The sequence below is a fragment of the Lagopus muta genome, chromosome 2 (genome assembly GCF_023343835.1).
Source record: "Lagopus muta isolate bLagMut1 chromosome 2, bLagMut1 primary, whole genome shotgun sequence".
In the NCBI taxonomy this organism is placed as follows: Eukaryota; Metazoa; Chordata; class Aves; order Galliformes; family Phasianidae; genus Lagopus; species Lagopus muta.
The window spans coordinates 109109304-109134721 of NC_064434.1; the positions used below are offsets into that span (position 1 = coordinate 109109304).

Sequence of the window (25418 nt, forward strand, 5' to 3'; positions counted from 1 at the left end):
AGGTGAAAGGAAGAAATCGCTTGAGTGGGCACTGCGGAATCCCACTCATGGCAGGGTGGAGACCAACCCAGTGATAAATGCTAAAGGTCAGAACATTGCAGTCTAATCACTATAATGCGATCCACAGGCTTCTTATCACAAACACATTTAATTTTTTTTTCTTCAAGAGGCCTTTGAAAGGGCTGGAGAGGGAGTGAACTTCAGAAGCTGTGATCTGCTGACTCGATGCACATTCACTTTAGGCAATTATAAAGAGTATGAGTATGTTGGACTGCTGCATTGAGCAATTTTGGAAAAGAAAACTGCTTCAAGTGATTTTAATTACTAGTGCTTCTACTTAAATGAAATTAAATCAGATTCTCATTTTGCTACCATTGAGTGTTAACACAATAATTTAATGTCAGGCCTTAAAGAAAAACATTGATTTCAGATATGTTTATTCTGCCAATTACCCATGGAAACTGGGAGTACATTGAATGTTTGATGATTATATCCTAGGTCCTGTGTTTTGAAATAAAAATAAGTAAACCCATGAACAAAACTGATATGCTGAGCTGGGGTTATTTATTACTGTGTTTTACACTGAAAGGAATTTATGAGGAAACATTATTTCCAGCTAGGGTTTGCTCGTTGGATTAGAGAAGGATATCATAAAGACACCACTAATCACTGTACCCAGGTTCAAGAGTGATACTGGTTTTGCTGGGAAAGTGTGGATAGCCTGTATGGTTTAACCTTCATCCTTGTCCCAAGAACTGGATTATTTTCCATCTCAGTCTCTAGAGGAAAATAACTGTTGTCACGCAGCAGAAATCTCTCACTTGCTGCAAATTCTTAGCTAGATCCTAGGAGTTCTTTGTGCTGAAGTACTTCTTTTTCCAGGGGCATTCCTTTTTTAAATATCATTATGCGCAAGTCAGAGATGCATCCAGAGAATGACTTCAAAACTATAAATACATGAAACCGGTCTGGAAGGCGAGGTAAAGAAACTGGTAGGCAAGGAGGACACAAGGAACAAGTTTACGACCAGGAAAAGAGGACAGTGAAGGTGGAGGATCTTGGTTGGTGCCTGCTGCTCAGGGCCAGCTGTGCTGAGGCTCAGTTTGTCTCATCTGAACTCACCCATGGGATAATGCAGTCAAAGAACAAACCTGTGTAGAAACATGACGACTGACTTCTTTGAAGGGAAGTTTTTATTGCTTACTTCAGATTTAGTCTTGCTCGATCAAAGAAAAGTATTAAGACTTTTTTTTTGTAGTGTTTTTTTGTATACAAGGAATTTATTCATGCATAGTACTGTAGAATGCTATGGACACACTTCCTTTGCTTTGGCAACAACTAGAAATTGGATAATTTCTTTTACTGGTGGAGACATAACTAGATTCTTAAAGATTCTTAAAGAATTACTTTGTTTAATTGTTGTTTTTGAAGCCTATTTCTCAGTCTTGTGTTTCTTTTTGCTATTCAGTGCCTGAGGAGCAGCTGCACAACATTGATGAGTACGATCTCAACGTTGTCCGCCTCTGTTTCCAAGCTTTCCTCCCTGATGAACATGGCAACTACACATTAGCTCTTCCTCCTTTGATTTCCAACCCTATCTATGACAACAGTAAGTAACAACTCAGTCAAATGTGCTCCCCTCTCGTGTTTCCCTCCCCCTCACTTTGAGATGAAAAACACCAGGACAGAGTCTGAGCTTTTGAGCTCTTCACTAGCACTCGGAGGCACTTTTGTATCCTATTGCTATTTTCAGCGTAGACAGACTAAGTAGAGAATGTTTGGCTGTGATCTAGAAGGATGCAGAAGTACAACACACCTCTTCTTAATACCACTTTCTACATTCTGTGAAACTTGACTTCCGTATGACTTCAGTTGAGGATTTTGGCTTCCAGTGTTCGGTGGATTTCTTTTGGAGAAGAATAGCAGAGGAGCTAATGATCAACAAAATTTTTTTTTTTTTTTGCATTGATTTTTATTTCTGCAGTGAAAGTACTCCTGTGTTTAAGGTGAAGATTTGTTATTTAGTAGAAGATACAGCTTAATCTGAGATCTGCATTTTATACTATTGACATGCAGAATTTCAGTGATGTGCACATAAGCATTATCATAGAATAGCTTGGGTTGGAAGGAACCCCAAAGATCATCAAGCTCCAGCCCCCCTGCCATAGGCAGGGCCACCAACCTCCATACCTAATACCAGACCAGGCTACCCAGGGCCCCATCCAACCTGGCCTTGAACATCTCCAGGACGGGGCACCTACAGCCTCCCTTGACAAGTCTGTTCCAGCACCTTACCTCTCTATTAGAGAAGAACTTTTTCTTGATATCCAACCTAAATTTTTCCTCCCTCAGCTTAAAACCATTTCCCCTCCTCTTTGTAGGCTCCCTTCAGGTACTGGAAGGTTGCAATGAGGTCACCCCGCAGCCTTCTCTTCTCCAGGCTGAAGAAGCTCAGCTCCCTCAGCCTGCCTTCATAGGGGAGGTGCTCCAGCCCTGTAAACATCTCTGTGGTTCTCTTTTGGACCTTCTCCCATGGCTCCCTGTCTTTCTTGTATTGTGGTCCCCAGACCTGGACACAGGGGCTTCAAAAACAGCAGAGAGAAACAATCACCTCCCTGTCCCTGCTGGCCACCCCTCTTCTGATGGAACCCAGGACACCATTTGCTTTCCGAGCTGCAAGAGCACACTGCTGGCTCACATTGAATGTATAATCAATGACTATTAAGATGTTATAATTACAAAATCAACAAGAGTGTTAGGCAAAGCAGATTATGATAACAAAAAGAGAATAGACAGAAAGCTTACCTGTATCCTGGGCCCACAAAACTCCAGCAGAGCAGCTCTCCAGTAGAGCTCCTTTCCCACTGGTATCCAGCTCTTAAATAGGTCTAGGAGGGGTGGAGCCAGGCAGAACAGGTGAATTGCCTTCACCTGTGCTCCTCTGGCTGACTCATTGCTCGCCTCAGGTGATCAATCAGAGGTTCAGGCCGTGACTCAGCAGTTCCCATACATTAAGCTTTTCATCTATCAGAACCCCCAGGTCCTCCTCTGCAGGGCTGCTCTCAAGGACCGCTCCTCCCAGTCTGTATGGATGCCTGGGATTCCTCCCGACCAAGTGCCAAGCCCTGCACTCTGCTGTGCTGAACCTCATCGGGTTCACCCAGGCCCACCTTTCTAGCTTGTTGAGGTCCCTCTGAATGGCATCCCTTCCTTCCATTGTGTCGACTGCACTGCTCAGCTTGGTGTCATCAGCAAATTGCTGAGGGTGCACTCAATTCCATCATTGATAAAGATGTTGAAGAGCACCGGTCTCAAACAGACCTCTGGGGGACGCCACTCACTACTGGCCTTCACCTGGACACAGAGCCGTTGATCACCACCCTTTGTCTTTTATTTTATGAAAATGTTTAATATGAACTCCAGCATTTTTTGTGTATCTAGAATTACCTAGAAATTGAAATTGGCTGAGAACACTTGTAGTAATAATTTGGGTTGAGAAAGAGTCGATACACAGGATTTGCAGCTACATCTCAGATGCCATTTAAAAAAATGCCAAATCACAATTAGTCGTCTGTGTTGATTGACGTCATTCTTTGCTAAGCTGCTGAAATGGCAGCTGCACAGAGGGGAAGCTTGGGTTTTAATGTGGGTATATGTGGGCAGATTCTGATTCACTGTAGGTATCTAAAATCCTCCATGTAACATAGCAGCAGTGTAAATAGTGCATAACTGCAACCACGAAATCACAGAAGTTATGCTGCTCTTGTCTGAAATGAGCAGAATTTCTTGAAAAAAAAAACAAATAAAGAAAGCCTTTGTAAATCAGCTCTGTCATAGAATACTGAGTAAACTCAGGTTACCACTTTGGATAAGTGATAAAAATGTACAGTACATTGGGCTTGGGAATCCTGTGTTATTATTTCAAGCTTTTGCAGCCTTATTGAGATCAGAAGCAAAAACATACTTAGAGCTTCTCTGAAAATCATGTTCAGATTTTAAATCCAGTCTTTTCTTTATTCTCTATCACCAGTCTGGGTAGCAGACATGAATAAGAATAATTGGAATATAATGTAGAAGCAGTGATGTCAGCAGAGACTGAAAGTTTACGAAGTCCATTATGATAGGCAGTTTCTGTTTTCAGTTATTTTATAATGTTAGCTGCTTTTGAACAAAAATCTCCCAAGTTGTCTGTCTTACCACCCCCAAAACTCTTGGGAAGAGTCATAGAAAGCAGCTTACTGTTTCTGAGAAGTTGGGAAGAGCATGTTCTCATGCTGTTGTTGAAAATGGTAGTTTGTCTGTGACAAGTTGCATGTGCTTGCTGAGGACATGCTGTCGGGGGTTAAGGAACAGGAACTGAGCAGAGCTGAAGAGGTGGGGAGGCGGGCGTGGGAGCAGGGTGGCACAAGTGGCCCCGCAGGCAGCTTCCCTCTGGGCTCCCACCTCCCTCACTGTCCTTCCCAGCGCTCAGGCTGACGGCAGCGGGGCGTCTGCCAGTGTTGGGGTTTCTTTCCTTTTCCCTTCTAGATTCCTCTACAGTAGTTAACAGAAACAAACAAACAAACAAAAACCAGCAACCACAGGTTAGAACCCCTTCCCTAAAGCCTGTTAGAAAGCACAGAGTGCTGTTCAAGCTTACCGAAGTGAAACCAAGGTAAAATTAAGCTTCTCCTTGCAATTCTTAATTTACTCTTCCTTTGATAAACGAACAACTACACTGCCAGCCATATGATCCTGTACTGCTTCTGGTATGGTTTTCTTTCCCCTCCCTTCGAAGTTTCTGATTCATACAGAAATGAAGTGTCGTGTGGTCAGTGAGGCTGTAGCACCCACTTGTGTTGATGAGGATGATGATAATAGTGCAGGCAGCAACTGTGTCCCTGGGCTCTGGCCCAAGGTTACCAGGAGCTCTGTTCTGAACATAGCCTGTATGGTGCTGCAGGTTCCCTACACAGGGCCAAGTAATGTCAGGCAAGGATTGACTTAAACTGATCTTCCAAAGTAGATTTTCCATTTTTTGAGTGTGACACCTTGTGTTCTGTGTTTCATCTCTGTGCGTGGAGCAGGGAGCCAGACAGGGCCTACCTTGCAGCATCAGATGAAGGGCATTTAAGTACATCTGGAGTTGGGAGTTTTGATGTAATGAAACTGGAGAACATTGCAGGACAGTGTAGTTTCGTTCTGTTGGGATTAGAGAGCAGGAAATGATTCAGGAAATAAGGAATATGGTCACTTGTGATAGCAGTTACTTTGTATGTTAAATGGATAGGGGGTCTTAAAATGGGTATGTGCTCGTATACTTGAAAGCACCAACAGAACATATATGCAAAGGAGGTTTACTTGAAGGTCTAGGGAGTTCTTTCACTCTGGCTTTTTTTTATTTTTTTTAACACTTATGAATCATTATACTGTGACATTAGTGCCCTTTTAAATAAATTGTGACACCACCCACAAAATGGTGAGGGACCTGTTGTTCCTTCGTTCAGTTTTTTGTCTGCATTTACCCTGCAGACTGCTGTTGTTGACCTGAGCCAGACGCAGGAGTTGTACTGGTCAGGGCTTTGGTGTAGCAACCAGGCTGTTCAAGACACAGTGTGCAAACTTTGGTTGTGTTTCATTTGTTGCAATCTGCAGTGCTATCAGAGGCTGTGCAGAGGGCAGTGCTCTGCCAGAACTATGCTGTGAGTCTGGGGTTCAACTTCCAGCAGTTTTGAATGTTAGGCTCCTAGGTCTGTTTTCAACTGCCTAGATGGGGTAAGAGAGGAGAGTTTTGATTGCCAGATAAAGCTGTGAATAGAACTACAACTGCACACTTGAGGGGATTTTCTTGACTTGCTAGCCCAGCATTTTCCAGAGAAGTGTGACTGCAACTTGTAACCAGTCACTCAGAAAACTGCTCTGATTCTACAGCTTGAAGAAGGGCAGAAGTGCTGAGCACAACTTTGTCATGTGGGAAAATACTTTGAGACTATTCTAGAACAGTTAGGGAGCGTCACATCCCCACTTAAGGGGAAGGAAGGTGGCCCTTTACAGAGAGTGAGCGGCACAGCTGTGCTGGAATCTCTGTTTGAGATAAGTGATCAAGAGCAGTAAGAGCCACGTTTCCTTGCTGTCACTGTATTTGCGTGGAACATCAAGCCCTGCTGGACTGACATTTTTGGTGTGGATTTACGCTCCTCCAGCTGCTGTGTTCCCTTTATGTACATTTAATTACCAGCACCTCCCCTTCAATAGTGACAAAGTTATAGTGATTATTTATGATCAAACTTGTCTGTTTGTTTCCAGGAGCTCCCAACACAGCAGAACTGAGAATTTGTCGTGTGAATAAGAACTGTGGAAGTGTAAAGGGAGGAGATGAAATTTTTCTTCTGTGTGACAAAGTTCAAAAAGGTAACCTTGGCTAGGACTTCCCTTACTCCAAATGGCTAACACTCCACTTTCTAGCTGAGGAACTGAAACTCTCCACTGTACTCCTATGGCAGTGGACTGCTTTTAGCTGAGCAGAATCAATTCCAGGATCAGGAGCTCTAAATACCTCTGAAAAATATTCTGTGCCTTAAAGTCAAACCATTTAATTTGGCTCTGAGTTTGGAGTCTGATTCCTTTCTTTGTTCCCCTTCCCACCTTTGCTGCTGCTGCAAGTTTTCAGTTTTCTTCAGCTTAACAAGGATCTTATTTCTAATGAACTAGATGACATAGAAGTCAGATTTGTCTTGGACAACTGGGAGGCAAAAGGCTCCTTCTCCCAAGCTGATGTTCATCGCCAGGTCGCAATTGTGTTCAGAACACCGCCGTTCCTCAGAGACATCACAGAACCCATCACGGTGAAGATGCAGTTGCGAAGACCTTCAGACCAGGAAGTCAGTGAACCAATGGATTTCAGATATTTACCAGATGAAAAGGGTATGGGTCCCATTAGCTGGCTTCCTTAAAGGTTGTTTTCAGTGCAGAATTCTTGTTGACAATGAACAGTAACCTACTGAGTTTAAAAAAAAAGTCTATACTATTATTACAACATAGATTTTGGAGTTTGTTCTAAAACTAGCAGTAGCCAATTTGCTCTCTTTTTCAGTGAAAATATCAAGAGTTATGGTTAATAACACTTCTTCGTTTTTTTAGAGTATAGCCATGTCTCAAATATTTCTCTTTAAATACATTTTACTACAACAGGGAGCCACTAGTCAAGTTTTAGAAACTTCTTTTCACAAATTATTTCCAAAGGTATTTTAATTAACAGTTTTTCATCCCGCTCCTTTCATTGTAGATCCGTATGGTAACAAAGCAAAAAGGCAGAGATCAACGCTGGCTTGGCAAAAGCTCATACAGGACTGTGGTAAGGAAAATACTCAGCCTCTTTTTTTCTTTTTTTGGTCTGAGTGAACTTAACAGTTACGAAGAATCATTTTGTTTAGAAGCAAACCTTCAAAGTGAATTCATGCTTTCTTCTGTCACAGGATCAGCTGTGACAGAGAGGCCAAAAGCGGCTCCTATCCCCACTGTCAACCCTGAAGGAAAGCTGATTAAGAAAGGTAAATTTCTGCTCGCGTGTCCCAATCCAGCAGCAGATGGAAGCCAGCAGTGTCTGACTGCTGAGGGGAGAGGCTGGCGCTTTCAGGAGGGAGCACTGAAGTTCCCAAGGCAGCAGCAGTACAGTCTCTCACTACTCCTCAGCTGGAACTTTCTCTTTCCCCAGGAGAGCACTATAGTGCTTTCAACATAAAGATTAAATTTAAATGAAATCAAAATTACATTAGAAGCCTATTTAAGGATTACTTGCTTTAGTTGCTACTTAAATGTAGCTTTAGTTAGGTGCTGATTTTCGCTAGGTTCAGACACTTTCTTTCAGACATAAGGCTCAGACATGAGGCCTCCCCATCTCTTTGCTTGGAACCTGTAATATTTTCTCAAGGTTTTTCTTCCTGTAAAGTAAGCCTACCATTCTTTATTTAAATGTAAGCTGTTCTCTTAGAAGGGGAACAAGGCAGCTGTCTAGAAGTACAGTGCGCCTGGACAGCATTAAAGCAAGTGCTGGTCCACATGTAATCACATTGAGCTAGCACTGGTTTTGCTTTTTTTTTTTTAACCATCTGTAACTTAACATAAAAAATGGTATAAGAATTCAGTAATATCTTTCCTTTTCACAGAGCCAAATATGTTCTCACCTACGCTGATGCTGCCTGGGCTAGGAACGCTGGGGAGCTCCAGTCAGATGTACCCTGCGTGCAGCCAGATGCCCACCCAGCCTGCGCAGCTTGGCCCTGGGAAGCAGGACACACTCCCTTCCTGCTGGCAGCAGCTGTACAGCCCGTCCCCTTCAGCCAGCAGCCTGCTCAGCATGCACCCGCACAACAGCTTCACAGCAGAAGTGCCTCAGCCTGGTGCTCAGGGCAGTAGCTCTGTCCCGGCTTTCCACGATAACCCACTGAACTGGCCCGATGAGAAGGATTCCAGTTTTTACAGGAATTTTGGCAGCACAAATGGGATGGGAGCAGCGATGGTGTCAGCTGCAGACATGCAGAGTGCTTCCAGTAGCAGCATCGTCCACGCCGGTCACCAGGCCGGTGCCACTGCTGCGAGCATCATCAACATGGAGACCAGTGACATGAACTGCACCAGTCTCAACTTTGAAAAGTATACTCAGGTGTTAAACGTAAGCAACCACAGGCAGCAGCTCCATCAGGTGCCTGCAACATGCCCACCTGTGGCAGCCCCTGGCAGCACTGCCTTCAGTTCACAACCAAATTTAGCTGATACAGCAGTTTACAGCAGCTTTCTAGACCAAGAAGTTTTAAGTGATTCAAGACTATCGACCAACCCTCTCCAGAACCATCAGAACAGCCTCACCCTTACAGATGACCAGTTCTACGACACCGATGGTGTCCACACTGATGAGCTCTATCAGTCTTTCCAGTTAGACACCAACATGCTACAAAGCTATAACCATTGAGCCAGCAGCAGGCTGAGGCAGGCACATAGAGCTTTTCCAAGGAGTAACTCACCCTTCTGCTTTCTCTTTCAGAATGCTACTGTGCAAACCTCATGATACAACTTAAAGTTATACATATATCGATCAGCCCAACTGGTCGACTGGTGCCCATGAAGAAGCATTTGGGGTGCTGTAGCTTCAAAGCTCTTCTTAAACATTTGTATGGTGTTGGAAAAAGGAATTACTAATACTTAAAGCATTGGGAAGAAAAGCTGATATCTTCAGAAGGGTCAGATTTCCAATAATTCACAGGGTTAATACTGTCTAAAAATAAAACATTTTGCTACAGAAATTAAATTAACATTTCAGAAGGACAAACTAGGAAAAAACTGCACGTGGGCACTCTAGTTCAGACTCACCTAACATATTTTATTCATCTTGCTTGAAAGATTTAGGGTTCTTACCCTCTTTCACATAAAATATTTTTCTCCTAAAACAAAATCATGCATTGATTTTTTATTTTTTTCTTCCATGTTTCACCACATTCCATTTGCTTTCAAGGCAAATTTACTCTAAAGAAATTTAATGACTATGTCATTGTTAGATATGTTTTAAAGACCGGAAGGTTTGAGTTTTTAAATAGTCCAGCTCTGTTGTAAATGCATCACTGCACAGAAGAATGAGCAGAAAGTAAGGACTTCTCTGCACTTCATCCCGAGTGCACTATTTTAAATGACAAATCCCTGTTGCTTTAGGAATGGAGCATGCTGTTATTTCTCCGGAATTTGTTTGGTGTGTGTGTGTGCGTAGCCACGATGTGCATTTTATTTTGAACTACAGAAATGCAGTCAAAGCACCTGCCCGTTCCTTCCTCAGACGGCCCAGCAGTTTCCTGCTATGCAAGTGACTGCTGAAAGGCTCAGGTCTGGCTCCCTACCAGCCCTCATGGGAAGAGGTGAAATGCAGCCCACCCAAACGTGCTGTATGAACAATGCGAGGCCGTTCCAATCAGTGTCAATTAAAACAGCCTTCAGTCCGCGGTATCGAGAACCAGAGCTTCCTCTCTTCTGCTAGCTTCCCAGTCTCCACTCCGAGGCCTGAGGCATGAGATGTCCAGTGGCACCTCGCGTAGCTATCTGGCTAGGTAAGGCACTCAGGTCTGTGTTAGGGCTTTGCTATTTTACTACTGATGTACGAGGCATCACAGCAAGAAATATATCAGTGTATTTATTTATACGGCTGGTTATTGTGGCAGATAGGGCTTAAGAACCTAATTTTTACTGTTTGGCTATCTAAAAGTGCACCATGGAAAAAAGCAATAAATAGCACGCTTGGATATGTAGGGAACAGAAACCACAACCACAAGACAAAAAGCCACTTGAGATGTACAGTCACACACCAGATAGAAAGGAACTCCAAAAACCTCCATGGTTTAAGGGAAAGCAGCAATTACTCAGTGCAGTAATTCACTGCATGCAGAGCCATGAGGTGCTGCAGCTGTAAGGCATTACATCAGTTTCACGGGTCTGACAGAAGGGGCTCTTCCACGGTGTACAAATGAAGTCTGGAAAACTGCTCCCCGTCACCCCATGTACCCAACTCCAAACTTACAGCAGTTTTTCTCACTCCTGCAACACACCTTTCCGGGAGCACGAAAGAGGTACAAAGAACGCTTGCAATGTGTCATTTATTCAGTTCTTCCTTTTTAAGTTCTCAATGTTTAAGTTTATTGAATGTAAACATTTTCTTTATAGAATGCTCTTTATAGCACAATTTGTTTTTACAGTATAATTAAATATTTTCAAAATTCTGTTTTCCTTTGTAAACAAGTTGGTTTGGTAATTAAAGAACTGGTTATACTGAGTCCTGAGCTTCTTCAGCCTTCTCAGCCTTGCAACACTACAAGACATGTTAGAGAAGCCACACAGAGCTGCTGGGATTTGGGTTGCTTGTCCTGGGTCTTCCTAGAGTATTTTACGTTACATTCACAACTGCTGCTGGCCACGGTGCAGTAAGGAATCCTCAGCACTTGGCGGTTCTTTGTGGCACAGTAGCATGACTGATGGACAGGGAGGACAGAGGCACTCATGTTCAGCCAAGGCTGTGCTACTGGCACAGCTTCGGGCAGCAGGGGTTTGCTTTGGGTGAGCAGCTACTTGGAGAAGTACAACAGCTTCATCCAAGTCCTTCTGGTATGAAGAAATATGATAAGGAACACTGGCTCTTAGATTTTAGCATTTACACATAATCTGCTAGAAAACATCTACTGTTTCATGTTTACCACAAGAACAAAATTAAATCTTGCTCTTACTACTCTTAGGAAATGTCCTACTGGAGTATTCACAAGTAGGTATTTTACATTTGAAAACAAGATGAAGTGTCTCTGAACTGTAACAGGAGCAGAAGTCCCAGTTAGCACCATTTCCCCTTTGGGACACCTCTTCTAATGTCTGTTTTGTCCAGCCTACGTGTGTTTCCAGTGTATAGAACTGATACACCATTTGTGTCAAGAATCACAGAATCACAGAATCACCCAGGTTGGAAGGGACCCCAAGGATCATGTAGTTCCAACCCCCCTGCCTAGCAGGGCCACCAAACATACACATTCAGATCAGGTTGCCCAGGACCCCGTCCAACCTGGCCTTGAACACGTCCAACGACGGGGCATCCACAACCTCCCTGGGCAGCCCGTTCCAGGGCCTAACCACTCTCCTAGTAAAGAACTTCCCCCTAACATAGAAATAACAGAAATAACACAGTAGCCTGAAGTTTTCTTTTCCTTTTTTCCTGAATAGTTTCTGAAGCTATCCATCGTTCACAACAGTTCCATTCTGGGCAAAGATTTATGTATGAGACAACTACTCCTAGGATCAGTTCTCATAACAGCCCTATGACTGAAATTGAGAGAATCTTGCTGTCTGAATCATGGCTCATTTTTGCATTTAAAACATGGGACCTTCTGAACAACTCCTATGCTTTCTTATGTCACTGTGGACTAGGAAAACAAACGAGGAAAGTTTTGACAGCCCATGACAGAGTATGTAAAATTCAGGCTAATTTTTCAAGACGAGTTTTTACATGGGCCTTTTGAGCCTTCACCTGCAGTTACCACCTAGCTGTTCTGTGAGGTCCTGGCACCACTGACTTCACGGTAACATCTCCGTAATCTTTCACTGCTCCCACTGTTTTCCCTGAAAAATAATTAACCTTTATTTCTGAAATGTTCATTAATGAAGAGCCCTTAAAGTCCAAACCTTAATTTCCTGAGTTTCTTGGTATCCCTATTTTTCTCTAGGATTCCACCACACACTTTTGCCAGGAATCCCCAGCCTGACGGTGACTCAGGGAAATCCTATGCTTGAAGAGGCCTGTAATTCAGCTAAAGAGCTGCTGAGGAGCCAAACACCTGAAATGGAGTTTCTACAAAACATCACTGGTGTTTTTAAATGAGAGACACTTGATTTTAAGTGCAAAGTTCTTATCTGGAAACTCTTCTTGCTTTGAAAAGTGCTGTGGGAAGCACATCTGCCCATCTCTGAAACCAACGCTGATCAAAAAGCAGCTGGCACAGGGCAGAACACCTCCTTCAGGCACTGTCCTGTGGGCTTGGTTAACAGCCCTGCACGAGTAGTGCTCAGAAAGTGTTAGAGCTGCATTTCAGGTGATTCAGTACTGTTCGCACCCAGATCAGAAAGCTGCAGCATTAAATATAAAAGCAATAATAATAATTAAAAAATCTAGCTGTATTGGTTAACTTTTTTTAATTAAACATTTCAAACAGTACTGCATTAAGCACATTTGTTGTACCCACTCAGCACACCATTTGTTTTTCTTTGCAGATTTTTAAAAGATTTGTTATCAATACATTAGCTTGCCAAAATCGCCGTACGCAGAGAAGAACATTTTTAAAAAGCTAGATATTGAATGACCACCACCTGAGTGAGTTGATCAAAGGAGCAGTGTCCTTTGGCAGATCAACATGATCCAAATGTTCAACAAAAATACTTTGTAACCAAGTTGTAGTACTGTACAGCCTTCAGTAGACAGGGGAGCTGCTGTGTGACATCCCAACTCGTGAAGCTAATTCTCCAGGGCTGGAGGCCAGTCAATGTCCACAGACTAGAAGAGCAGGAAAAGAAGGTAAAGATCAGCAGATTCGGCAAGTCTCTTCCTATTGATAGAATACCATCTTTGTGCTTGTCAGCTACAGGTTAATGCTGGAAAGCAACAGTAAACAGACATGATGTGACAAGGAGGAGAAAGTGGCAGGAAACAGCCCACCTTCTTCCAGTGGCCTCAGGAGTGTCTGTAGAGCATTTTCTGGGAGCAAGGCTTTTTTTACAAAGTAGAATTGCAACTACTTGTACTACAGCTGCCAGCTGCTAGTTCAAAGTGTGAGCCGTGTGAGAGCAATGCTTATCAGCCTTGGCCAAGTTAGGCACTCCTGCTTTCAGAGCTAACTGAAGTGTCCTCTGCAAGCTCTCTTTCTGTATTATCCTACCAAAGATACACAAAAATCTGCAAGTCTGTTCTGCAAGAAGTAACATTTAGACAGTATTCTGGAAATATATTAAAACAAGCGTGTTGATAACTGGCTACCAGAAGTGAAAACTTATGTTCTAAATTGACCTTGCAAAACCACCAGGTTCAATATTAAATTCAAATCACAACATACATTCTTTTAATCAAAATAAATGTTGTAGTTACAGGTTATTATCTACCCAATCTGACTCTGCTAAGTGAATGCTTATATTTAGTTTGAACCAGTGGTAAAAGAGGAAGTCAACTCTTTCCTATTTTTCATCCAACTCCTTTTTCAAAAGAAATGATGTAAACATAATACGAAAAGAAAAGATTCTGTTCCAATGGATACTAATAATAAGTGTCATGAATTCAAGGTACATCCTCTCATCCTTCCCCTTTCTCAGCAGAGGAAATCCCACATGACAAAAGCACGTGGCAGCACGGTACAAACCACAGTCTTTGCATAAATGTCAAATTTTCTATTAACTGTGGTAAGAAATGTTGATTTAGTTAGACTAAATTCACTGAAAGAACCTCACAAATGCAATTACATTACTGATTTCCAGGAAAGTGAAAAAGAATGAACAACTCACTTCTACGTCCAACTCCAGAATGTCCGTGGTTCTGTTCAGCAGGGAGCCAATATTTGGCTTTGTTCTTCCAAAGTCTCCATGCACAAATTCTTTAACATAGCTAACAACAGCGGTTAAGGAAAGGTCTGTTTCACCACAAAGAACTCAAAAAAAAAAAGAAAAAGAAAGAAAAAAAAAGAGAGGGAAGAAGAGAGGAGGGGAGAGGACAATGGACATCTGCTAAGCCCATGCCCGCCTTAAAGGACTGCTCATTCTTGGCTTCTGACTCCGCTGCCAAAAATTGTATTATCAGTCTCTATTTTATGTCCTGTTCCAAAGTGTGTGGCAACTATGGCTAAGCTTCTGAGTATAATCAATCCACAGTATGCATTACAGGGCATTAAGTACTGTGGAAAAGCTATTTTCTAAGGTAAAAATTTTCCACTTGAATTAAAAGGGGCTTAAGTGTACCTTTAACCAATACATTTATATAGATATCACACACTTTAGAGCTATCAGAGTAGTCATAAAAAAAAAACAAAAAAAAAACCAACAAAAAAACCCACCCCACAACTGAATGTGAAATTCTGACATAAAAACAAACATTAGCAACATGAGACTGCTGAAGAGCAGATTTAGAAACATTGCAAAGGTAAAAGCAAGAAACTTCCCACTGCTTACAGTACCCTAATCAACAACCAACATTGATGTGTTGAGTAACAGCACTGAAGATACGTTCCTGCTTGTGTTTTCAGATGCAGGCGAAAGTGATGCTCATCTATGTACTCAGACTTCATGGTGTGAATGATTCGACATCTTAAAGCCAGAGGCCTTCTATGAAGAACCCGGAGTGGTGTCTTCTGGTCAAGTTTTAATTCCTATTACAAGAGGTAAGAAAATAACTAAGGAAGGAAGCATGCAACATCCTGCACAGACTGAGGTAAAGGCACATGGAGCATTAGGCAATCACATCTCTTCTTACTCTGTGTTAAGTTGAGAAATCTCCTCATGGAAGGACTATTTATTTATTTATTCATTTATGTTTACCAAAGGAAAAAAGAACAGCCATCTCAAAAGCTATATGAGAAGGTCTCATATAAAGACAGTGTAATGGAATCACAAATACAGAATAATCTTGCAATCTCAATGGTCATTTGTTGGAATAACTCCAGGATTTAAAGTCACACTGAGAGCCTCAGGCGATCTAAAATAAAATAAAAATCCCCCACACAAAATGCATTACCTAAAGCACAGCTTTAGAAACAACAGAGAGAGCTAGAAGAAACAAACTGAAATACGATCTCACAATAGACTTTTTAAAAGCTCATTCCCTATTCTCATCCGCTTCCCCAGATGAGATGCACTTTGAAAAGTAACCTTTCAGGAAGTGGGTAGGCGTGCTTAAAAAAAAACAACGAACCACCACCAGAAACAGCTCACAACAGTTGTTATCCTGAACTGTAGTGTTTTTAGCCCACAGCTGAGAATCATTTCATGGCCAAAGCCTGTAGGCAACAGTGCAATGCTACAAAAACTGACGACATTCCTTCACCAGCATCGCCTCTCTGACCTACATTTGGAGGAAGTTCTTATTGGCAAAGCCCACCTGTCACACTGAGCATTTGGTTAGGTCTTTTTGCACTAGTTTCCATAGACCTTACAAACTCCTAACTGCTGCAGCTGTGAAAGAACAGCTTTAGAACATGCAGAACAAGACCACCACCATTCCTTTTACTTAACACACAATTTGAGAGAAAGACAGGAGTGCCAGAATTCCCCCTCTTCCATTATTTTTTACTAACTGGTCTACTGAAAGGCTAACATTATACGGTAATTTGTCTTGGCTAACAAACAACTGTAGCGCTGACATGGCAATGACGAAATGATTGAGAAGGGGGAAGTGAAAAGAGGTACAAAAGTCCTAGAATCTTGATCAAAAACAAGCAACAGAGAAAGAAATACATCCATGAGTGCATTCATATAAACTCTCCTCTAAGATACCAGGAAAGGCACTACATAAATTACCAAAAAGAGCTACACGTACCTTGATATTATCTAGAAATGCAATATGTTCTTTCTGTATTGTTTTGTCTGTCCATATTAAGGCGCTATAGGTCTTTGTTTTTTCCTCTTCACCTTCCTTCATACGACCAATTGCCTCTCTAAACAAAAGAAATTAATTGCTCACATACCATACAAATAATCTTATAATGATGTGAGCAAGAATGCTTGCAAAACTCCCAAAGCATCACACTACAATCCCTTGCCAGTGATGATAAATACTGACCTGGTGACAAGTTGTAAATCTCGGACCTGTATTTTGTCTGAAGAGTTATTAATTGTCTGTGAGATTTAAAAAAAAAAAAAAAAAAAGAATCAGTTAGGAAAACTGCTCAGCTAGAGAAGAAATACATACTCTACGAATTCCACAAGGTGCAAATTATTTACCTGCTGAAGTCCCTTCATTTCCTCAGCAGTAAAATGTATTCTATGAGGATTCACAAGCTCAATTGCGAAAGGCCTTCCTGGAAACATGCACAATCATAAAATATAAAAACATATTGTTCTAAATTAATGTTTGAATTTATGCAGTAAGGTCAGAAGGTGTGAAAATTGTCTGCTGTTATGCAAAGAGGGATAAGAACTTGTGGGTTTAGGGATGTAGCATCAGATGGAAGGAAAGAAACTAAGGGACTTTTTTGGCTATTAAACCATAGTATCAGCAATAAGTGCAAATTACTACTTCCCAGAAGGCATCTTGTAGAAGTCTGTGCTAATTAAAAAATAAAATAAGAAAAAAAGTTAATTAGCTTATTTTCTGTCACCTATAGCAATGCCCAGGCACAAGATGATGTTAAATCCCACTCCCTCAGCTAAACATCTGTTGCAAGAGCTGCACTTTCTATGCTCAGGGCCAGGGATGATCCCCACTATAAGCAGTGCCAAGAACTGCACTACAAATCAGTCAGCAACTAGAACACATCATTGTTAGTCTTCACTTTTTCTTCTCTCCTCTGGATTGTAGATTCAGCATATTTTCCAATACCAACCTTTAGAAAAGCAGCCAAGTTCAAAAAAAACAGAGTCTTCCCCAGTGACAGTGAAGCAAAGTACAGGGGCTCAACAGAAAACAAGACAGGAATCTGACACAAAAGATATAAAAATAGGAAGCAAATAAAATACTTCTAACCAGTTGTGCTTTTCCATGCATCTGTGTAGCCAGGACAGTGAAAAAGGTCTACTTTTTCAGTTCTTTTTGTGAAATGGTTCAGTCATTAGGAACAAATACATAAACATCACCAAAATGTATCCAAGATAAAATTTCAAAGTATGTCTAGTCAACTTAAGCACTTAGCCTTCAGCAAGGTCTATTAAGTTAATTCAGTTAACCATTTTGTTTGTTTGCGTGCTCTACTGAGGATGTTTCTAGCCTTACCATTGCCTAGTGTTCTCACATCCACGTCTTCTCTTCCAGAGGAAGAAAAATTAAAGCCTATAACAGATTTGAACAAGGAAGTTTATTTTACATTTTAATACCCACCACAGCTTTGAAAAGGTGAGATATTCTAAACTACTTTAAAATATACTAGAAATAGTTACGTTAATAAAATGAAGCCTGCACTGTATTAGAACAAATCAGGGAACAGTTACTGTTTATTTCTCCAGGTTCACAAATTTCTTGAAGAACTCCTAATTCTTTGGCCTGAATGTGACAAACCTGAATCCGCCCAACAAAGCAGGACCATCCTAAAGGAGTTCCACTTTTTTTGTTCGTGTCTAACCCAGATACTTCAACTCTATGAATAAAATCAAACTAAGCTGTCTTCATCCAAAACACAACTTTTTATCCTAACTACACCCATGGGTTTCAGAGAAATTTCTGCTAGTCATATGCACCTGGACAGAAGAAAACTCAGACAGAAAGATAACCTCTGTGTATTTCTTTCCTGTATTCAATCTATGAATTGCTGCATATTTAGTTTCCTTTGTCAAATCCCTTCCACCTTTAAGCTTTGCCTGAAGGAGTGAAGGGGAACACCAAACTCTGAACTAGAAAGTAGCTTCGCAGCTCTGCTCCAAAGGGTCTTTGAAAACCTGTTTCACTTTTTTCCCCCACACGGAACATGCAAGAGCACATGAAGATCGCCTATTTTTTGTTATCCCTCACTTCTCCAATCACGCTGTAGCAATAAAACAACAGTGAGAAAATTTTCCCATGCTCTTGGTTACGTCTGTAACACTAGCAGAATTTTCTGAGTTGGGACTTTCTTGTACAAAACATGTTCCAGACCCTTAATTATGGATGGGATGCCATCCAGAGGGAGCCAGACAGGCGTGAGCAGTAGGCCCAAGTGAACCTCATGAGGTTCAGCAAAGCCAAGGGGAAGGTCTATAGCACCTGGGTCAAGGCAAACCACGCTATTAATAGAAGCTGGGAGATGAAAGCACAGCCCTGTCAAAAAGGACTTGGGAGTACTTGTGGATGAGAAGCTTGACATGAGCCAGCAGGGTGCTCTCAAAGCCCAGAAAGCCAACTGTATCCTGGGCTGCAACCAAAGCAGTGTGGCCAACAGGGCAAGAGAGCAGATCCTGCCCTTCAGCTCTGTGTTGTGAAACCTCACCTGGAGTAGTGTGACCAGATGTGGAATCCTCAGTACAGGAGAGATGTGGACCTATTGGAGCACCTCCAGGGGAGAGCCATCCAAAGGATGGAGTACCTCCACTATAAGGACAGGCTAAGAGCTAGGGCTGTTCAGCCTGGAGAAGAGAAGGCTCCAACAAGACCTCAGAGCAGCCTTTCAGTATCTAAATGGAGGCTTTAAGAAGGAAGGGGACAGATTCTTTATGGGTCTGTTGTGATGGGACAAGGGCAAATGCTTTCAAATTTAAAGATGGGAGATTTAGGTTAGATATAAGGAATAAGTCTTTTACAGTGAGGGTGGTGAGACACTGGCTCAGGTTGCCCAGAGATGCGGCAGAAGCTCCCTCCCTGGAGACATTCAAGTCAGGCTGGATGGGACTCTGAGCAACCTGATCTAGCTGTGGATGTCCTTGTTCACTGCAAGGGAGTTGGACAAGATGACCTTTAAAGATCCCTTCCCACTCTCTCTAAGGATTCTATTATTTTATTTTCCAACTCCTTCATCAAAACAGAAAGCACGGCTGTGTGTTCTCCACTGTTCAGAGCCCTGCGTTTAGCCAATGCATCACAAGGCATATAGCTGTTTGCCATCACTTCAGTCAGCGCTGCACAGCACTGCCCTCCTGAACCTTGCTTTCAGTCAACACACAGTTAATACTGCGCTGAGGTTTGGCTGCTGCTGAGCCATGCGTGGGCCACTCTGGGGGGAAGAGCCATTGCCTTTACAGTGTGGTGGTGATGGTGGGGGGCCGCACTGTGAGCCACGTTGGGCTGCATGCGGCCTGCAGGCTGTGGGTTGGATATGCCTGTCCTGCATGGTTATAATGCTTCTCAACATTATTTACATATATTTCTCATATTCACCTGTCATAATTCTGCATGCTGAAATCAGTTCTTATATTGAAGAAAAAGTTTGAGGATTTTTCCAGTATTCAAGCTAACATACCAACCTAAGCAAGGAAGAAAAGGAGGGGAAAGTAGTTCTAAACCAATATGCAATGTAGTTTGTCCTTCGGATTTCTATGTCTGTAATTTCAAGCGTAGTATACAACAAATGATTATTTCATCTGGATAATCCCTGGATAAGCATTTAGAACTCTACACACTGCAGAAAATAAAATTAATCAAGGTAAGAAACATGAAATGGCTGAAAACTAAGCAAGTATTATGGAATGCCGATGGCAAAAACCATCAGCATTAGGAGGCATTTAATGAATTACCAACTGTTGTGGAGTATGGCTAGGCAAAAATACTACTGCATAAAACCATGCTTACATCAGCTCAGCTGAGGAGATATTTCACAATGATAAAAAATACTGTATAAACCAAAGTTATATGTCTTCTCACAGAGCACAACTGTGTAGACGCTTTGACTTAGATGGGTAAAAGAGGAGAAAAAGAAACAAAACATTTTCTGTTACACTGCTGTATTAACTGAGTAGCAATTAAAAATATACACAGCAAAAGATCTCCTGGATACTTACTATCTGCTTTAAATTCTGCCATTAGATGCTCTGAAATCAGTTCTTCCACTGAAGATTCCAGCTTCCGCTCTCCATCAATAATCCAGGGAGTTTGAGGTAAATTCCTTGAATATTTATTGTACCTTCCTGTAAACAGCAAGTGTGGTACCTATAATTGTTCTGAAGCAATGGATGAAAGCTTCAGCCTTCCATATCATAACTCATTTAACTTTCATAGGAGCCTCATGAAAATAAACATACTTATACTTGCTCATACTTGTTCTACACCAAATTCATGCTCCTGGACCTACAAGAGTTTCAGTATCCAAGATAGCCAGCTTGAAAGGAGACTTGGAGAGCCTACTGTTGTAGTCAAACCTTCAGGTAAAACCACACAAACAAAACTGTATGAAGCCTGACACAACTTGGAATGAAAAAGAAGAGGCCCATGTACCCAGGCTGAGTAAACTAAGTTGAGGAATTATTTGTGGAACCAGAACATGGCATCAAGCCAGTCTCCCCTACACCAAACTTCTGCTATATTTATGCCTGCCCACCAACGTACATCTCCTAAGTAAAGAAGTTCTCATACACCCTTGTATCAAGTAGTTCAGGCTTCAATCCCAAGTTCTGCCACTGCACGAATGTTTAACAAAAGAAACCCGAATCAAAATGCTTTGGCTTATCACAAGGAAAATCATGCTCGCACAATCTCTCAAGAATAAACTATTGCATATTTTAGAAACTCTGAGAAGTTGCTATGTAACGAGATTGCCATCCTCTGATCAATTTGTCAAACCTCATATTGTGTCACGCTATTACGCAGCCTCCCATAACCCAAGGACTACCTCAACCAAGAACCAGTCTGACACAGGTGAACAAGAGCTCTCCTACTGATAGGTTTTACAAGTGAAAATGTTCACAAAATAGGGAGCTTACTCATAAAGAACAATGAGTAACCTACGCTACCAAGTAACTGAAACCTTGCATTTATTGAATTTAAAAAGGCTTTCAAAGTAGCTGTGCATATTGTACCTGTATCTCTGTCACCTTTTTTTTTTTTTTAAACTTTCAGTATCATATTTTCCTATATCTAGCCACGTTTTCTTCCTGCATTTTGATCTGCCAAAAAAACACATAAAAAGATGGGGAAATTGACTAATATTGTTTCACTGGGGCAGATCATGAAAGTACTATGAATAACCATTGAGAAGTCAGCTTCATACTGCTTAATTCTCTTTTCATAAAACAGAAATAGGAAAATAATACTTTTTTCTTTTTCTTTCAACTCCCCGTTCTGTAATTTTAGCTTTTGATTTGAACAAGAGGGAGCTAAAAGCAAAACTAGTGTTTTTCAGTTTGACAGCTTCTCTTGAATACCTAAATATATATCTTTTTATTATTAAACAATAAAAAATGAGTCCCATGGAGAAGGGATCAGTAAGCACCAGCAATAAGGTCAAGGGGGCAGTAAAAACTAAAACTGTGATAAGAATTAAGATCCTGATTAAACTTCTGTAAAGGCAAACACTGCACTACATTGAAGAAATTCTTCTGGATTTAATTCTTCATAAACTAAAGACAACATACAGTCATACGAGAACATTCATCTCAATCTATAAACTGTGAATCACAGAAACAAAATTAAATCACTGTGCAACAAAGTAAGCTGAAATAAAGCAGCGTGTTTGGAAAATGCTAAAAAGCACTGCGTATCTCCAGTCTGTGAAAATGTACGTTTATGGTTAAGAGAACACAGCAGCAGAAATAAACAGATCACTTTACCAGCCACAAAAACTGCACCATTATTGCACTGAATTTCCAGAGCAACACAGAGGTTCTTTGGTGAACTTGGAGGACATGGAAAATGCCTGTATAAGAAAAGATGAGAAAAAACTAGGAATATCAAGATGTAACAGAGTATCACCATAGCAACAATGACATGAAAGACAATGGCTTCAGTTAGAAAAACACACACCCACAATATAAATATAAAATATTCACTTTAACAACTAGAACACAAAGAAATGAATAAACACTAAGAAAATCAAGAAAAGTGTATTGCAAAATATACTTCTGTTAGTCTATCATCCATCATTATGAATGTGTAACACTCCAAAGTGTGCTAATAAGAGATACCATGTTACAGATATAGAAATAATGAAACCAAACACTGAGTGAAAACCAGCTTCACTGTCCATCACTAAATCTTTGCTGGGAATCCAGAAAAAGAGCTGAAAAGATTTAGTGCAATTAAATATAGTGCACTAGTGAGAAAAAGTCTGCTTATATCTTCCCCCTGACAGTGATCTTTTTTTCTACCACTTTACAGTGCTTGGTGTTTTCTTAAAACTCAACTCCTAATATTTGGAAATACGGGGCAAAAAAATTCATGTAAAGAGGAGTTTGCCTTACAAATTCTAAGGTTCAAAATTCGTATGAAAGTTGCATGATTTCTAAATCTCTCCTGTGGTTTTGAGGATGTACATGAAGACTTTTTAATGTACGTGATTGGCAATGCTACAATAAATTGTTTTCACTTCTGACCATTATAAACCCTGTGCCAGCCCAGAGACCTGCAGTGACATGCTGCTGGGACTGCAGAGCAGGACTGCAGCTTTCTTACCTGCAGTTTCTCCTCTGCAGTGCTCCTGGCATAATAAACCAATGAAGCACTTTTCCTAATAGGAAAAAGACCATTATTTGCATTATGTCTAATTTTCCATTCTAACATTACTCTTTAAATTAAAAAAATAGAATTGTACCTTAGCATCAGAAGCCTAAAATGCAACATGTTTTAACTAACAAACTAGCAGAATTAAAACTGCTTTTTTTTTTTTTAGATTCCTTTCTACTACTGACCTGCCCATCCTAATTCTTTACAAAAAAACAATATTAATAAATAGTTTCAGTGTATACTTACTTGAGAAAATCTTCTTCTTTTATCTTCTCTAGGGCTTTTATAACTGCCATTCTAGTGAAAACAGACTGCACAGCGAAATAAAAAAAGTCAGGAAGATAAGCTAAAAAAGAAAGAAAATCTTAAAACATATACACCACGCACTTCTCACAATACAGTTTTTTCACTTACGTTCTGTGTTTTCTTATACCTACTACCAGTTCAGCAGGATATGATTTTAACTCCTCTTTTGTTCTTATATCTTCTCTGAAGCTTATCATTTCAACTCGTGCCCATTGTCTCTCACCTTTCTAAAAGCAGTGCAGTGAAAAGCCTAGTTCCCTCAACATCTCTGTAGTACCAGGGGCGCTTCTGTCGAGCTCTCTCAAATGCCTTCTTCAGGCTGAACAAGACCAAGTTCCTCAGCCTCTCCTCACAGGGCAGGTATTCCAACTCCATTTTTCTAGGTCCTCTGCTGGATTCCCAATTTAATGATGTCTTTTTTCCACTGAGGGCCTAAACCCGGATGTGATCTCCATACAGCTGAGGAATATAATATTGTCTCTCAGTCTACATGATACATTTCCATTATTAAAGGCCAGGATGCTGCTGGCCTCCACTGCTGCCAGAGATCAGTGCTCTTTCTCAGCTTGCTGTCTGCCTGCCACAACTCCCAGGGCGTCTTTAAAAAAACTGCTTCCCAGCCTGGCAGTCCTCAGACCACGTTACTGCCAGACATTATTCCTTCTCAGGTGTCCAACTATTGTGTATTCATTGCAGCCAAATTTCATATGGTTCCCATCCACCCATTCCTTCAGCCTTCCTAGATCACTCTGCATGGCAGCTCTGCCCTCAAGCATACCTACTGGCCCTTACAATTTGTTGTCATCAGCACGCTTGTTGAGAATGGTCTCCACACACTCCTCCAGGCTTCTGACAAAGATGCAACATAGCAGGGATCCCAGGACAGATTCATAGGAATATGAGATGGAAAACCCTTAAACTAGCAATAGGCTTCAGACATTTTTACTCAGAATCCAGCTTTTACTCCACTTCTGATTAACACAGCCCTTGATACTGACTTCAAGCACAGCTTCTCTTTAAGGAAGAGCCTCTGATTCAGAAACTGTATTTCTTCCTTTACATTTTGTTACATCTTGTTGCCTGTGTGGTTTCAACAGGCCCTGCTGGTTTAGCTTTTTACGGGGGATTTCCCCACTTTTACATGAAAGCAGTGCAGCAAACAGCAGGTTATCACTGTACAAAGCTTCTAAATATATATATATATATATATATTTGTATTTATTTGTGCAGTGGAGTACAGTAGACAAAATTCAAGGGTCATATCAAATGTTGCTAAGACCGTTCATGAGAAAGAACAACAGGTCTCCTACAGACAGAAATTACTTTTCTCCCTCTGAGCACACCTACTGTCCTGGTCACACCAGTTTATCTCCAACTGTTTTTTATTCTTAAACACCCTCTTTTCTCATAATGATTAAGTGTGTGTTCAGGGTCTGCAGCAAGTGTCAAGGTCTCTTTTCTTTTTTCCCCACTTCAGAAGTGGACAGGATAAAATCATCCAGGAAGTATTGTGCCTTTCATTTGGATCACAGGACATGAAATCTGTAACATCTGTATGAATGATGTTACATGAATCTGTCCCATCATTCCCCTTCAGCTGCAGAGTCTCCTTTTCAGAGTGCAGCTTATCTGAATTGTTTCATTCACAGAGAAACTGGAGATCATGTTTTATGTGTTACTTTTAATGCAAGACACTCAAATTCTTCCTCTTGAAGGCTGTATTTATAGAGAACGTTCCTTAAAGTATTCGTTTGGACAATCTGGAAAACAAATGAGCTAAAGAAAAGCACCGAGTTCATCATTTTCCTAAGCAGAGAAATGTTTAGTGAGTAAAATGAGATGACTATTTTCAGATCAGTAAAAATTCTGAGAGATCTCTGATGCAGGAAAAACAGACATTAAACAGTGATGAAAAATAGCCATGGAAGTTTTTTGTTGTAGCTTTTAGTGTGAGAATCTGAATGTCAAAAAGGAAATACAGCAGTGATGAGATCCTACCTGTTTGTTCTTTGCTGGCTTGAAACAATCTGGACAGACTGTGGCTCTAAATACAGAAATGAAAATTAGCTGACAATCTTACAGCAAATGCAAAAAACAAACGAAACAAAAAACAGAGACAGTCATACTTAGAAGCATAACACTTAATGGCCTTTTTACCAATATATCCAACACCTCACTTCCACAGTTTAGCAAAGAGCAGATTTCTAAATCAATTTTATACTAAACCACAAATGGGGGAAACTGCGCATTGCTTGATCTAGAGATAAATCATAAAGCATTGTAAGCCTTTTCTGCTCTGACTGAACCA

General features: G+C 41.0%; 2 protein-coding genes across 3 annotated transcripts in view; one reads left to right on the plus strand and one right to left on the minus strand.

The window, feature by feature from the left end:
• Positions 1-12544, plus strand: part of REL (REL proto-oncogene, NF-kB subunit) — a 35709-nt gene extending 23165 nt beyond the window's left edge. Inside the window, exons 5-10 of the mRNA XM_048937689.1 lie at positions 1469-1609; positions 6286-6390; positions 6691-6903; positions 7265-7333; positions 7455-7529; positions 8145-12544. Coding sequence (XP_048793646.1) covers positions 1469-1609; positions 6286-6390; positions 6691-6903; positions 7265-7333; positions 7455-7529; positions 8145-8947 — 1406 coding nt within the window. The 3' untranslated portion in view covers positions 8948-12544. The remainder of the gene's footprint in view (positions 1-1468; positions 1610-6285; positions 6391-6690; positions 6904-7264; positions 7334-7454; positions 7530-8144) is intronic.
• Positions 12545-12670: 126 nt separating this feature from the next.
• The window catches only part of PUS10 (pseudouridine synthase 10), a 28849-nt gene continuing 16101 nt past the window's right edge, over positions 12671-25418 (minus strand). For both annotated transcript variants that reach the window (XM_048937690.1, XM_048937691.1), the window contains 11 exons: positions 25109-25154; positions 23051-23115; positions 21913-21998; positions 20149-20274; positions 17459-17515; positions 16471-16547; positions 16310-16365; positions 16067-16184; positions 14758-14900; positions 14044-14143; positions 12671-13045 (listed from right to left, as the gene is read on the minus strand). In XM_048937690.1, coding sequence (XP_048793647.1) covers positions 13007-13045; positions 14044-14143; positions 14758-14900; positions 16067-16184; positions 16310-16365; positions 16471-16547; positions 17459-17515; positions 20149-20274; positions 21913-21998; positions 23051-23115; positions 25109-25154 — 913 coding nt within the window. In that variant the 3' untranslated portion in view covers positions 12671-13006. The remainder of the gene's footprint in view (positions 13046-14043; positions 14144-14757; positions 14901-16066; positions 16185-16309; positions 16366-16470; positions 16548-17458; positions 17516-20148; positions 20275-21912; positions 21999-23050; positions 23116-25108; positions 25155-25418) is intronic.